This window comes from Hippopotamus amphibius, chromosome 1 (genome assembly GCF_030028045.1).
Source record: "Hippopotamus amphibius kiboko isolate mHipAmp2 chromosome 1, mHipAmp2.hap2, whole genome shotgun sequence".
Classification (NCBI taxonomy): Eukaryota; Metazoa; Chordata; class Mammalia; order Artiodactyla; family Hippopotamidae; genus Hippopotamus; species Hippopotamus amphibius.
The window spans coordinates 44,025,300-44,039,347 of record NC_080186.1 but is presented as its reverse complement, the minus strand read 5'-3'; the positions used below and the strand labels follow the sequence as shown (position 1 = coordinate 44,039,347).

Sequence of the window (14,048 nt, the reverse complement as noted above, 5' to 3'; positions counted from 1 at the left end):
GTAGGGAGCCAGGACTTTCACGTCCATCTGGTGGTAATGAGGTGCTCCTCCCCTCTGTGCTGGGGTGGTGTCAAAGGAGGCCTAGTGGAGAGTCAAGACTTCATCACTGCCCAACAGTAAGTAATGAAGTCACCTCACCCCAACATGCTATCAGTGGAGGCCAACTGAGGAAGAGAAATGAGGTACTCACACCACTTTCCGCTAGGGCAGTATCAGGAGAAACCTAGTGAGAAACCAGAACTCCAATTCCCTGCACAGCAGTAATAAGGAGCCCCAAGTCTTGGGTGTCAACAGAAGTCAAGTGGCAAACCAGAATGTTTACCCCAAGCTGGCTATAACAAGGCAGTGCCTCCACCTTCCACTGCTAGAGTGGTGTCAGAGACACAAACTAAAACAGTAGTCTCATAACATAATATCCAAAATGTCCAGATTTCAATAAAAATTCACTCACCATACAAAGGACCAGTATGATCTCAAACTGAAAAAAGACAATCTATAGATGTCAACACTGAAATAACAGAAATGTTAAAATTATTTGATGAAGATCTTAAAGGAACCATCATAAAAATGCTTAAGTGTGCAATTACAAACGTGCTTGAACCAAATAGAAAACAAAAAAGCCTCAAAAAGAAATAGAAGATATATAGAAGAACCAAAGGGAAATTTTAGAATTGAAAAATACAATAATGTTGGGCTCAACAACAGAAAAATACAATACTGTTGGGCTCAACAACAGAAGAAACAGAGGAAAGAATCAGTGAACTAAAAGATACAAAAATAGAAATTACTCAAACCCAAAAGAACAAGAAAAAAAAATAGACTAAAAAAAATTGAACAGAGCTATTTGCCCCAGAAAGAGAGGAGAAATAAGGCAGGGTTGAAAAAGTTTCTGAAGATATAATAGCTACACACCTATCGAAATGACTCAAATAAAAAAAATAGTAATAACACCAAATGCTGGCAAGTATGCAGAGAAACTGAGTTTGTCTTATATTGGCAGGAGTGTAAAATGGCACCGCCACTCTGGAAAAAGTTTGGCAGTTTTTTAAAACCTAAACGTGCACTACCATAGGGCCAATCAGTAGCACTCCTGGGTATTTATCACAAAGAAATTAAAACTTATGTTCACATAAGACCTGTACGTGGATGATTACAGCATTATAATATTCATAATAGTAGATATTATATTCATAATAGCTAATAGTTAGATATTATATTCATAATACCTAAATAGCATTATCATTAGATGGTAAAATTCTTATTCTGATGCCTAGCTCTTATATACACATTTCCTAGAAGATTTTTAGCATTGAGACAACAGATACAATGAGTGAAGATTATGACAAGAGAATCACAGAACCAAATAAGTAAAACTCTTTACTATCAGGCTTATTTTAATAAGGACTGCTACCAATATCATTAATACTTTGAATTGGGTAAATAAGTATAAATTTTTAAATGTAAATAAATTATTTTCTAAAATCATTAGAAAAAATATATTATCAATTTTAAAAGCTTTCATAGGGAATTCCCTGGTGGTCCAGTGGTTAGGACTCCATGCTCTTGCTGCTGGGGGCCTGGATTTGATCCCTGGTCAGGGAACTAGGATCCCACAAGCCACACGGTGTAGCAAAAAAAAAAAAAAAAAAGCATTCATAGAACAACTTTTTTCCCATTTTATTATGAAAATTTTCAAACACACAGAAACATTTATCAAACAACTTTTTAAAATTGTGACAAGAATTGGCAATTTGTTCTTTTGCATATTATTAGCAGTATCCACTCCTGACTGTTTGAAGGTGGATATGATTTTTACAAAGTGATTAAATAATTCAGAACACTTTTCGGTGAATAAGACAGGTAATCACATTGGGGAAACATGAATGGGGGCAGCACATTGTTTTTCTGACCCTCACTTTCCTCATCTGAAGGCAGTTTGAAAAAAGAGGTAGAAAACACATTTTGATCAAGCATATAGCCTCCCCAAGACATTAGTCTGGAGGACAATTATTTAGTTACATTTACCTTAAAAACTACTTTCATTATTTTATCCATATAAAGCATTTGCCACAGTCCCTGGTACATAATAAGCATTCAGTAAATGTTAGCTGCTATTATTAACCCATAGTAGCTATATTTCAAAAGGAATCTGGCAAAGTTAAAACTTTAGTTAATTATTCTTTTGATTGACAAGACTAGTTATACATATAAAATTTAAATTGAACTTGCTAAGTGTAATCATTAAATTGAGACCAGAAAGAAATGCTAGCACGAGCATAATCTCTTGAATTGTTGCACAGCTTTGTAAGTGACGTTTAACTTTAACATGGATAATACTTATTGAAATTTACCCCAGTTCCTTTGGCAGATTGGAATAATTCAGAGACTACAGACTTGAGCAGCTTAGTGAAAACCAAGGAATATAGACATCTTCTTCCCTAAATTATTCCAAAATACCTCAATTACAGCTTTATTTCTCCCACCCTTCCTTGGAATGCATTATCTGCATTCGTGTTCCCTCTCTCTCTCTCTCACCATGAAAAGCCATGGTCTGAAGCAGCCGATCAGCCACCTCCTGCGGGAATACTCCAGGTTCCTGCAGACATAGTGTTCCATCTTGTCTTGCTGAGCAGAACTTCTCAAGGTGAGTAGTCAGGAAATTCAAGCAGATATCAAGTAAGGAATAAGGAGATGCCTCCTCCTTGGATCCCCAGAAGAAACAAAGGGAAAACAAAAGCCAGCAAGTTAGTTTCCAGAAAAGTAGAGAACAAAATATTCATTTACTTGTTCAACAAGTACTTTTATTCAAGTGTCTACCATGTGCTAGATACCATGTTAGGCAGTGGGAATACAACATGTGATCCATGTTCTCAAGAAGCGGGAGAAGAGAAACATTTAAACAAATATTTACATAAAGTCTATTAAATGCTAAATATAGAGGATATATTGGGTAGTCGTGTAAGCACAAAGCAGGGTGCCCTAATTAGTCAACGATGGTCAGGGAAGACCCCAGAAGCACAGCAGATTAATCTCCCTAAATTACCACCCAGGACCCTCTATTGCTCAAAACATCAATGGACTTCAATGGGTCTGAAGACAAAAGACAAAATTCTTAGATTGTTAGACTGATGATGCCTGAGTCCTTCCAAAATCTAGTCCCAATTTACTTTCCAACTTGATCTCCCACAAAATTCCTATCCCAACCTAATAGTTCAAATATGATCAGTTTTGTAAAAGAATGTGCTATAGGTGTTATCCTCAAAAAAGAAAAAGGTTAACCCAGTTATTCCAATCTGAGGAATAAAGAACTAATCAAATAAGCATAAAGATTTAAGTATAAGGGTTTTAATTATAGAAACAAACACTCTAAGTGTCCCCAGCAATAATATAACTAAGATATAATTACAGTAGCTACCATCCTTTAGGTGCTTTCTATATGACTCTGCTGAGTGTTTACTATGAATTATCCTTTATTTCATTTATTCTTCACCCCTACTTTACAAAGTAGTGAAGGATTATCTTCATTTTTGCATAACTGAAAACTGGCTCAGAAAAGTAACATCTTTCTCAGTATTCTACACATAGTAAGTGACAAAGTGTAGCTTCAAATTAAAAACTGAACCAGAAGGGACCTCCCTGGTGGCACAGTGGTTAAGAATCTGCCTGCCAATGCAGGGGACATGGGTTTGATCCCTGGTCGGGGAAGATCCCACATGTCACACAGCAACTAAGCCAAGGTGCCATAACTTCTGAGCCTGCTCTCTAGAGCCCACGAACCACAACTATTGAGCCTGCCTGCCACAACTACTGAAGCTCGAGCGCCTAGAGCCTGTGCTCTGCAACAACAGAAGCCACCACAATGAGAAGCCCACACGCCACAAGGAAGAGTAGCTCCCACTCACCGCAACTAGAGAAAGCCTGCGCACAGCAATGAAGACCCAATGCAGCCAATAAATTAATCTATTAATTAATTTTTAAAAAACTGACCCAGGAACACAATTCTTAGCCCTATTATACTACACATGTGACATTTTAATGGCTGAATAATATGGAACCATTAAAAAATTATAATTCAAAGATATATTAATCAAATAGAAAAATACTCATAATACAAGGTAAGTTTTAAAAAATATAGTTTATAGAACTTCCTCAACCTGAAAAAGGTCATCCATGAAAAATCCAGTTAGGATCATTCTTAATGTTGAAACTGAATATTTTTCCCCTAAAATCAGGAATAAGACAAAGAAATCTGCTCTCACCACTTCAATTCAACATTGTACTGAAGGTGTTAGAATTAGGCAAAAAAAGAAAGAAAGAAAGAAAGAAAGAAAGAAAAAGCATACAGACTAGAAAGGAAAAGTAAAACTATCTCTATTTGCCGGTAACATAATTTTGTAAAAGAAAATCCTAAAGAATTCACACCAAAAAAACTATCAGATCTAAAAAAGGAAAAACAAAACCAAGTTCATCATGGTTACAGGATATAAGATCAACATAAAAATATCTATATTTCTGTTCACTTACAATGAAAAATATGAAAATGAAATTAAGGAAACAATTCCATTTAAAATAGCATTGAAAAGAATAAAATACTTAGGTGTAAATTTAACAAAATAAGTGTAAAATTAAAAAATTAAAGAAGACCTAAATAAATGTAAAGATTCATATTCATGGATCAGAATATTTAATATTGTTAAATTGATCTACAGATTCAATACAATCCCTATCAAAATGCCAGCTTCCTTTTTTGCCAAAATTAACAAACTGATCCTAAAATTCATATGGAAATACAATGGACCTAGAATAACTGAAACAATCTCTGAAAAGAATAACAAAGTCGGAAGACTCACACTTGTCAGTTTTAAAGCGTACTAACAAAGCTACAGTAATCAAAACCCTATTGTACTTGTATAAGGACAGACATATAGGTCAATGAAATAGAACTGAAAGTCCAGAAATAAACTCTTACATTTATGGTCAGTTCACTTCAACAAGGATGCCAAGACAATTCAATGGGAAAAAGAACAGGCTTTTCAACAAATGGTACTGGGACAACTGGACATCTACATGCAAAAGGATGAACATGGGGTCCTACCTCATATCACATACAAAAATTAACACAAATGGATCAAAGACTCAAATGTAAGAGCCAAAACTATTAAGCTCTTAGAAGAAAACATTGGTATACTTCTTCCTGACTTGAAGAAGTATACCAATGTTTGGTATAACTGGTAAATGATTTCTTATATATGACATCAAAAGCACAAACAACCAAAAAATATATATATATAAACTAGACTTCATAAAAACAAAAAACTTTTGTGCTTCAAAGGTCATCATCAAGAAAGTGAAAAGAAAACCCAGAAAATGGAAAAAAATATTTGCAAATCATGTATCTAATAAGGGATTTGTATCTAGAATATACAAATAATTCTTACAACTCAATTATAAAAAGACAACTCAAAGATAGGCAAAGGTCTGAATGGACATTTCTCCAAAGAAATATAAATGACCAACAATCACATAATGATGCTCAACATCATTAGTTATCAGAAAAATGCAAGTCAAGGGACTTCCAAGCTGGCACAAGTGGTTAAGAATCCACCTGCCAATGCAGGGGACATGAGCTGAATCCCTGCTCCAGGAAGATTCCACATTCCTCGGAGCAACTAACCCTGTGCACCACAACTACTGAGCCTGTGCTCTAGAGCCACAACTATTGAGCCCCTGTGCCACAACTACTGAAGCCCATGCGCCTTAGAGCCCATGCTCCGCAACAAGAGAAGCCACCAAAATGAGGAGCCCACACACCACAATAAAGAGTAGCCCCCACTCTCCGCAACTAGAAAAAGCCCACGTGCAGCAACAAAGACCCAACACAGCCAACAAATAAGTAAATAAATTTATTTTTAAAAAAAGAAAAATGCAAGCCAAAGTCACAATGAAATAATACTTCACACTTACTATGATGGCTATAATCAAAAAGACAGATAATTACAAGTGTTGGTAAAGATGTGGAGAAACTGGAACTCTTGTACCTTACTGGTGGGAATGTAAAATGGTACAGCCACTTTGGAAAATAATCTAGCAATTACCACATAACCTAGCAATTCCACTAAGTATATACCTAAGAGATATGAAAACATAAGTTATACAAAAACTTGTACATGAATGTTTATAAAAGCATTATTCATAATAGATAAAAAGTGGAAACAACCCAATATCCATCAACTTATGAATGGATAAACAAAATATGGTATAACTACACCATGGAATACTATTCAGCAAAAAAAAGGAATCCTGATACATCATATACCATGGATGGATCTCGAAAACATTACGCTAAGTGAAAGAAGCCAGTCACAAAAGACCACATACTGTATAATTCCATTTATATGGAATGTCCAGAATAGGCAAATCTATACAGACAGAAAGAAGATTAGTGGATGCCTAGAGCTGGGGTGGGATGGGGGGAGGAAGTGTTGTAGGAAAATGAGAATTAAATGCAAATGGGTACAGGGCTTCTTTTTTTGAGATGAAAATATTCTGAAATTGATTGTGGTTATAGTTGTACAACTATAAGTATATTAAAAACCACTGAATTGAGTACACTTTAAATGTGTGAATTGAATGGTATGTGAATTATATCTCAATAAAACTGTCATAAAAATAGTTTATATTTTAACTATAAATACAAGACTGAAGCAAATATATCAAAATGTTAACAGTAATTAACTCTGGGTGATTTGCTCTCAGTTTTCTTATGTGAATAAACCAAACTTTCTATATTCCATGTGATTTCTATAATTAAAAAGTTATTAAAATAGTTATGTACTTTACAGTTTACAAAGCACTTTCACATTGATATTGTACTTTACAGTTTACAAAGCACTTACACATCTGATATTGTAATAACTGAGTAAGATGGACAACAAAGACATTATTTTATAAGATGAGGAAACAGACTTCACCAAAGTTAAATGACTGGCCCAATGTAGTAGAGACTGTGAGCTGCCAACCCTAAAACTTGTTCTTCTTTTCTTCCATGTTAGTAAAACATTTTATTTTTACCTGGGCACAGGACTACCTGTAACAAAGATTATATATCTGTCTCCTCTCAAGCTAGTTGTAGCTAGGACACATAAGAAAAAGTTCAGAGGAAGTAATTCTTCAAATTCAACTTCTGCATCGTAGAATTTTGCCTATCCTGTCTTCTTTCCTTTGTTGCAAGTAGGAATTCTTTCTTCTTTTTCTACTCTTCATTATACCATCTTTCTTTCTAAGTGTCTAAAATTCATCACCCAGATGAAACAAGCTGCCCTTTGACCTCAGTTGGTAAGTTTCAAAATAATCTATTTATTTTACAAAAGAGAAAATAAATGAAAGTTGGGTAACTATCAGAGGGGAGACATATAAACCTTCTGAGTACATAATTTTTAGAAGTCAATTTAACAGAACAAACCCAGGTAGTAATGTATGGACATTTAGAATATTTAGTTAATCATTCTAAAAAAATTTTTTTTCCAACTGATAAAATATGTTCACAAACAAAAACAGGTTTTTGGACCCCACACATTTTTCCTTTTGAAAGAAAATTTCCCCTTATCTCTGTTAACTCCTATTAGTAAGCATAAGTCTTTTCTAGTTAACTGCTCTTCTATTGGGAAGTACACATGCCTAATAGTTAATTAGCTGGGCTATGGAGTTAGAGTGCAAATCCCAACTTTTCTTTTGCTAACTGTGTGACATTACACAAGTTACCTAACCTTTCTGCTCCTCAGTTTTCTCATCTTATAATGCAGGTAATAATAATACCTACTTTATAAAGTTGTTGTGAGGATTCAGTGAGATAAAACACAAACCAAAGAACTTAGAATGAGGGCAATGTGTCTGGAAACACACACAGCTTGTAAGGGTCAGAGCCAGGATTCAAACTCAGGAAATGTAGCTCCAAGAGACTATACCCTTAACCACCATAATATACTCCCTTTTCAACTTTATACACAAGTTCTAAATATGTTATCTCACCTGATACTCAAAGTTCTGTGATGTGAATAAAGATAATGATCTCCATTTAAAGAACAACAGAGAGGTTATATATCAAGCCAGTGACAGAACTAGAACTGTACTCAGGTTATCTGAGATCTGCTCCAAAACTATACTGCCATCTGTGATTCCCCAAATTCCAGTACTTAAAGCTAAAACAGAAGTATTGAGAGGTCAGTATTTCCTATTTTATCATTATTATTATTATTACTATTGGCCGCACCATGGCCAGCAGGATCTTAGTTCCCCAATCAGGGCCTGAACCCAGGCCACGGCAGTGAAAGCGCCAAGTCCGAACCACTGGACAAGCAGGGAATTCCCTTTATTTTTAAACAAACAGCAGCAGCAGCACAGGAGGACTAACAAAGAAAGGATAAAGCAGAAGCTAGAATTCTGTGTCTAAACAATTCATCTCTTGGAAGTTCCTGCTCAGAGAGATTTTTCCCTTTAACAATTAGGCATACCCCAGGCAAAGTAAAAACAAAGCTCCTACTAAAAAAAGCAGGAGGGGCGACTTCCCCAGCGATCCAGTGGGTAAGACTCCAAGCTCCCAACACAGGGGGCCCCAGTTGGATCCCTGGTCAGGGAACTAGATCCCACATGCATGATGCAACTAAGAGTCCACATGCCACAACTAAGAAGTCCACACGCCACAACTAAAGACCCCACATGCTGCAAGAAAGATCCTGCGTGCCACAACTAAGACCCAGCGCAGCCTAAATAAATAAATAAATATTAAAAAAAAAAAAAAAAAGGCAGGAGGAAGAGGAGGTCAAGTCTGATTTCACTTGGATCAAATGGTAATCCACACAGTTCAAAGACTAAACAATTTCTCTAGGAAGAACAAATAGGAAAGTTCTTTTTAATTACTTGAAATGACTTCTACTCAGTCTGGACCAACCCAGCTCTTCACTGCATAGCTTTTATCCTATCACTCTCCTAAAAAAACTTCAAAGGTTCCATATCATCTATAACCACAGTTCTCATGCTGCGAACACTCTCAAGGGGTTCCCAGCAGAGGTGTGCCAGGGGACTAAAGCTACAGTATTAGCTTGGCACATTTTAAAATATCAAACACACTCAAAGAATATTTGAGGGGATGGGAGTATAGGAGGTTGGAGGAGAGGGAATCAAGTCATGTAACCAGTAAATAAATATTTTTGCACTGAACAAATGTATTATGTAAAAGGCAAACACTGCATGAATTTTAAGATAAAACAAGATTACCAAGAAATCCTTGTTTGTAAAACTGGTTTCCAGTAATTCCCTTTTCTATCTCATAGCAAATTTGGTTTCCTCCACTGTTGGAAATTGGAAAAACAGAGACCTAAATTATAAAGTGTAAACATTTTAGCAAGGTATTCAAAACATTTTACTAACTGGCTCCAACCTTCCTTTCTAGCTTCCTTTTCCACTGTTCCCTTCTCCCTCCAACATGCTACCTACTAGATACACTAAGCTGAGCGTTCCCTAAAGCAACTTACTACTTACCATCACTTCCTAAGCACTCTAACAGGTACTTTCACACCTCTTGGCCTTTTTTAGATTAGTCCTTCTATGTGGCAAAATCTCAAACATCCTTCAACATTTAGTAAAACCTCTCTAGTTCTACAATGTCCTTCCTAATTTCCAGGGCAGAATTAATTTGACTCTCCGCACCTGGGAAATTAATTTGCACCATTAACTATTAGCTATTATGTACTGAGTGACAGCTGTGTGGTGCCAGGCACTAATCCAGCAACTTGCAATCTTCAAAACAACCTTGTTCTGAACAAAGTAGGTAAACTGAGGCTCAGAAAGATTACGGTGAAAGATAAAAGAGCCAGCAGATGGCAGAGCAAGAATAAAAATTACAAGAGCTATCATTCATGAAACACTATGTCTCAGATCCTGGTTCAGAGTTCTTTAAATACATGAGCTCTTTCAATTTCTAGATTCTATGAATCAAGCACCACTACAATATGCATTTTAATGAGGAAACTGAGGTTTAGGTTAAATATCTTCCCCATATACACATGGCCAGCATGTTGATAAACTGGAACTCAAAAATGAGGCCAAAGCTTATATTTTTAGGCTCTTAAACCACTATACTATAATAATATCATAATCATAATTATTGGGCTCATTATTTGTTAATATATGCTATGTGCTATGTGCAATAAACTATGCTAAGTACATTACAGATATAATTTCACTTACTTATTAAAATTCTGTAAGTTCCATCAGTATCCCCATCCTATGAAGATGAAGACTGTGAGGCTTTAAGGGGGTTATTAATTTGCCCAAGATGATACAGCTAATAAGTGCTAGCGCCAGGATTAGACTCCAGGCAATCTGATTCTAGAGTTGTCTGTGCTTTTACCACTACATAAGCTGCCCTTTATATCGAACTCCAAAGCCAGTTTTCTTTTATAATTCTATGTTACACCATAATTATTTATGACTCATCTGTCTCCCCCACTAGACGATGATGCTGTTCAAGTTCAAGGAACATATAAACCCTTTCTGTATATCCTTAGCAGCCAGCACACTCCCTGATATTTACCTATTAAAAGAAAAAAAGAATGAGTTCAAATTAGAATAGTGGTAAAGATATTTGCCCACAGTCACAGTATTTGTAAGAAGCAGGGCAAAGATGCAGACCTAGATCTACTGATTATGAAGTCCGCATCTTTTCCACTATATTGCACCATATCTCGGAACAATTATTAGTGTGACATAAATGCCAAAAAACAACTTGGGGACCAGCTGGTTGTTACAGTGACTTACACATGAGGTGATAATGCTATGGATTAGGGTAGAAGCAAAGAAAATGGAAAAAATCAAAAGTGAAACATAATTTGAAGGAAGAATTGACAAAATGCAGTAAATGACCAAATAGGAAATAGGTGATGATTTTTTCTGAATTCCCTGTACCTAGCACACCTGGCACTCTGCTAGATACGCAAGTGTTCTCTGAAGGACTGACCAGCATTCATATAGCATACTTTTGACATACACTAGTTCATTTAGCCCTCACAACAGTCCTGTGGAGCTGGCATAATAGACACCATTTTGTATATGGGGATACTGGAGATCAGAAAGAACAGTGTACCCAAGTTCATCTAGTTAAAAATGTGGCATGACTGGGCCTTGAACCAAGGTGTTTAATTCCAAATACCATGCCCCTTTTTCCTACCCCATGTAGCCCCCTCAGATGAAGGAAGGAAAAGGGTGGAGGAAGAAGTTGAGATTAAAAAAAATAAAAAACAAAACCCCCATGATATGAAGTAGTACTTAACGAGGGGTAAATGTGTGTGCGTGCGTGTGTGTAGAAAGAGCACAGTTAAGCACATGCGATAAAATGCTAACATTTGGGGAATTTGGGTGAATGTCTACATGAGAATTCTTTGTGTTATTTTTGCAACTTTTTATAAGTCTGAAATTAAGATAAAAAGTTAGAAAATAAAAATAAAAATGAAATAGTAATTAATACTTCCATGATTTCATTGACAAGACTGATAAGAAGACAAGCCAAGGAATTATTTCTTCAGGGGAATTTGTTATGGCCATGGAGAGTCTGTCTGCTTAAGCGCGTACCGGAAAGGAACTAATAATGTTTCTGTGAAAGAAATGAGCTGAATATACTGATTTAAATATCACCCCCTACTGGTGACGGCTGAGTCGTAAGAATAGATAAATTCTCAGGGGAAGTAATCAGAAGCGATAACTAAGCCCTGTAATTAACTATCAAATGTACAGCAGGCAGGATGTCACGGTCTGTGAACAATGGCTGAAAAAATATCCTATGGACAACAGAAAATACAACATCAGTCTGAAAGAACAGCACAGTCCTTTATTTGATTTTTTTTTGGTTAAAAAAGAATCAACACAGTCCTTTATTTGATTTTTTTGGTTAACACAGCGTTTTCTGAAACAGGATGTAATCCTGACGTTGTGAATCATTAAAATCAAGTGTACCCAGATTGGTCCTCTCAAATACTGCTGGTCAAAGTATAAATGGGCACAATTTTCCTGGATATAAAAGACTTAATTACAATCTTAAAAACACCCAGTCTCTGGATCCAGTACTTCTTCTAAGAATTTACAAAAAAAAAAAAATCCAGAGAAACAAGAAAAGGGAAGTATCAGAGATATTAACAACGGTATTTACACAGAGAGATTAATCACAGTTTTTCTGACCCCCCCCAAAATAAACCCACATATACAAATGTCTAAAATAGGGAGGAAATTATGGTATATCAACTCTATAAGTAATCACACAGCAATGTGTATGTTTCTGAATAACTTTTAAAGACAGTAAAATGCTAAGAATAAAATTAATCTAAGCTAAATAAAAACTGTATATGCAGTAGGATTTCAATTAAACATCTATACAGGCATAGGAAATGATATTGCCTGAAAAGTTATTTCAGAAGATTATAAAGCTACCTCTAAACTAAACAATGTTACAGTAAATCTACAGAGAAGACCAAGGGAAAGATTTAAAATGAAAAAGGACTTCCCTGGAGGTACAGCAGTTTAAGACTCCACGCTTCCAATGCAGGGGGCACAGGTTCAATCCCTGGTTGGGGAACTAAGATCCCACATGCTGCTCGGCATCGCAAAAAAAAAAATGGATAGTGGATACCTTGGATACTTTGGGTGTGGGTGGAAGTGGCACAGAAGAATGGGGCACACAAGGGAAAAAATGGCAGTGGTTATCGTCTATTTCTTACGTTGGATGCTGGTTTTTAGATATTTGTTTATTATGTTCCATGGCTTTCATAAATGTTTCATATGGTCTTCTAAGTATACCAAATTATTAAAAATGAAAAAAGACAAAAGTAAAATTTTGTGGAAATGTAAAAAAAAAAGCTGCGTTCCTGTTGCTGCTTTTCAAATATTACAAGATAACCAAAAATCAGTGTCAATTTTTTTTTTATAAATTTATTTATTTATTTATTTATTTACTTATTTATTTTATTGGCTGTGTTGGGTCTTCGTTGCTGCACACGGGCTTTCTCTAGTTGTGGCAAGCGGGGGCTACTCCTCATTGCGGTGCGCAGGCCTCTCATTGCCGTGGCCTCTCTTGTAGAGCATGGGCTCTAGGCGCGTGGGCCTCAGCAGTTGCAGCACATGGGCTCAATAGTTGTGGCTCACGGGCTCCAGAGCACATGGGCTCAATAGTTGTGGCTCACGGGCTCCAGAGCACACAGGCTCAGCAGTTGTGGTGCACGGGCCCAGCTGCTCTGCGGCATGTGGTATCCTCCTGGGGCAGGGATCGAACCCATGTCCCCTGCATTGGCAGGCAGATTCTTACCCACTGCACCACCTAGGAAGTCCCCAGTGTCAATTTTATCAATGATAGCCATACTTTTCAATACTATATGTATTCAAACTACTTAAGAACAGACATTTTTTATTAGACTCAATAAAATTATCTTACTTTTAAATGAAAACATGTACTTGTGTATTTATACTCACACACACACATATACCCACACTTCCATTTTTCCTAAATTGGCCGTAATGTAACTTCTCACCACCACTCCTATACCCTTTTCCAGTCTTACATTCCCCAGAGGTTTTGCCATCTAATGATGGACTGGGTTGGAAAGGGAGTCTTGGGAGGGTTTTCAGGGGAAAGGCAGGGGAACAGCTATAATGTATAAAGGGATGTAGATAGGAAATAAAAAGGGAATTTTTTTTTTTTTTTTGGGCACACGGGCTTAGTTGCTCCGCGGCATGTGGGATCTTCCTGGAGCAGGGATTGAACTCATGTCCTCTACATTGGCAGGCGGATTCCCAACCACTGCGCCACCTAGGAAGCCCTAAAAAGGGAATTTTAAGCAGCATATCTGTGAACTCTATTCTATTTCACGATGTTCCAAAATTTGCAAATAAAGACTTTGAATTATTACAAAATGACTTTTTGGCTGCAGGGTTATGTTCCATGGATTATGACACTGCTCTGAGACTAAACTACATGGATCACAGCTTAAATGGTTTATATTTATACT

General features: G+C 36.4%; 1 protein-coding gene across 6 annotated transcripts in view; it reads right to left on the bottom strand.

Annotated features, from left to right (window-relative positions):
• The window catches only part of ZYG11B (zyg-11 family member B, cell cycle regulator), a 73,066-nt gene that overhangs the window by 44,238 nt on the left and 14,780 nt on the right, over nt 1-14,048 (bottom strand). For 3 of the 6 annotated variants that reach the window (XM_057710920.1, XM_057710924.1, XM_057710930.1), the window contains exon 2: nt 2,536-2,701. In XM_057710920.1, coding sequence (XP_057566903.1) covers nt 2,536-2,701 — 166 coding nt within the window. Of the gene's footprint in view, nt 1-451; nt 509-2,535; nt 2,702-9,273; nt 9,348-10,245; nt 10,359-14,048 lie in introns of those variants that run through there. The other 3 variants (XM_057710947.1, XM_057710934.1, XM_057710938.1) reach the window with 3 other exon arrangements.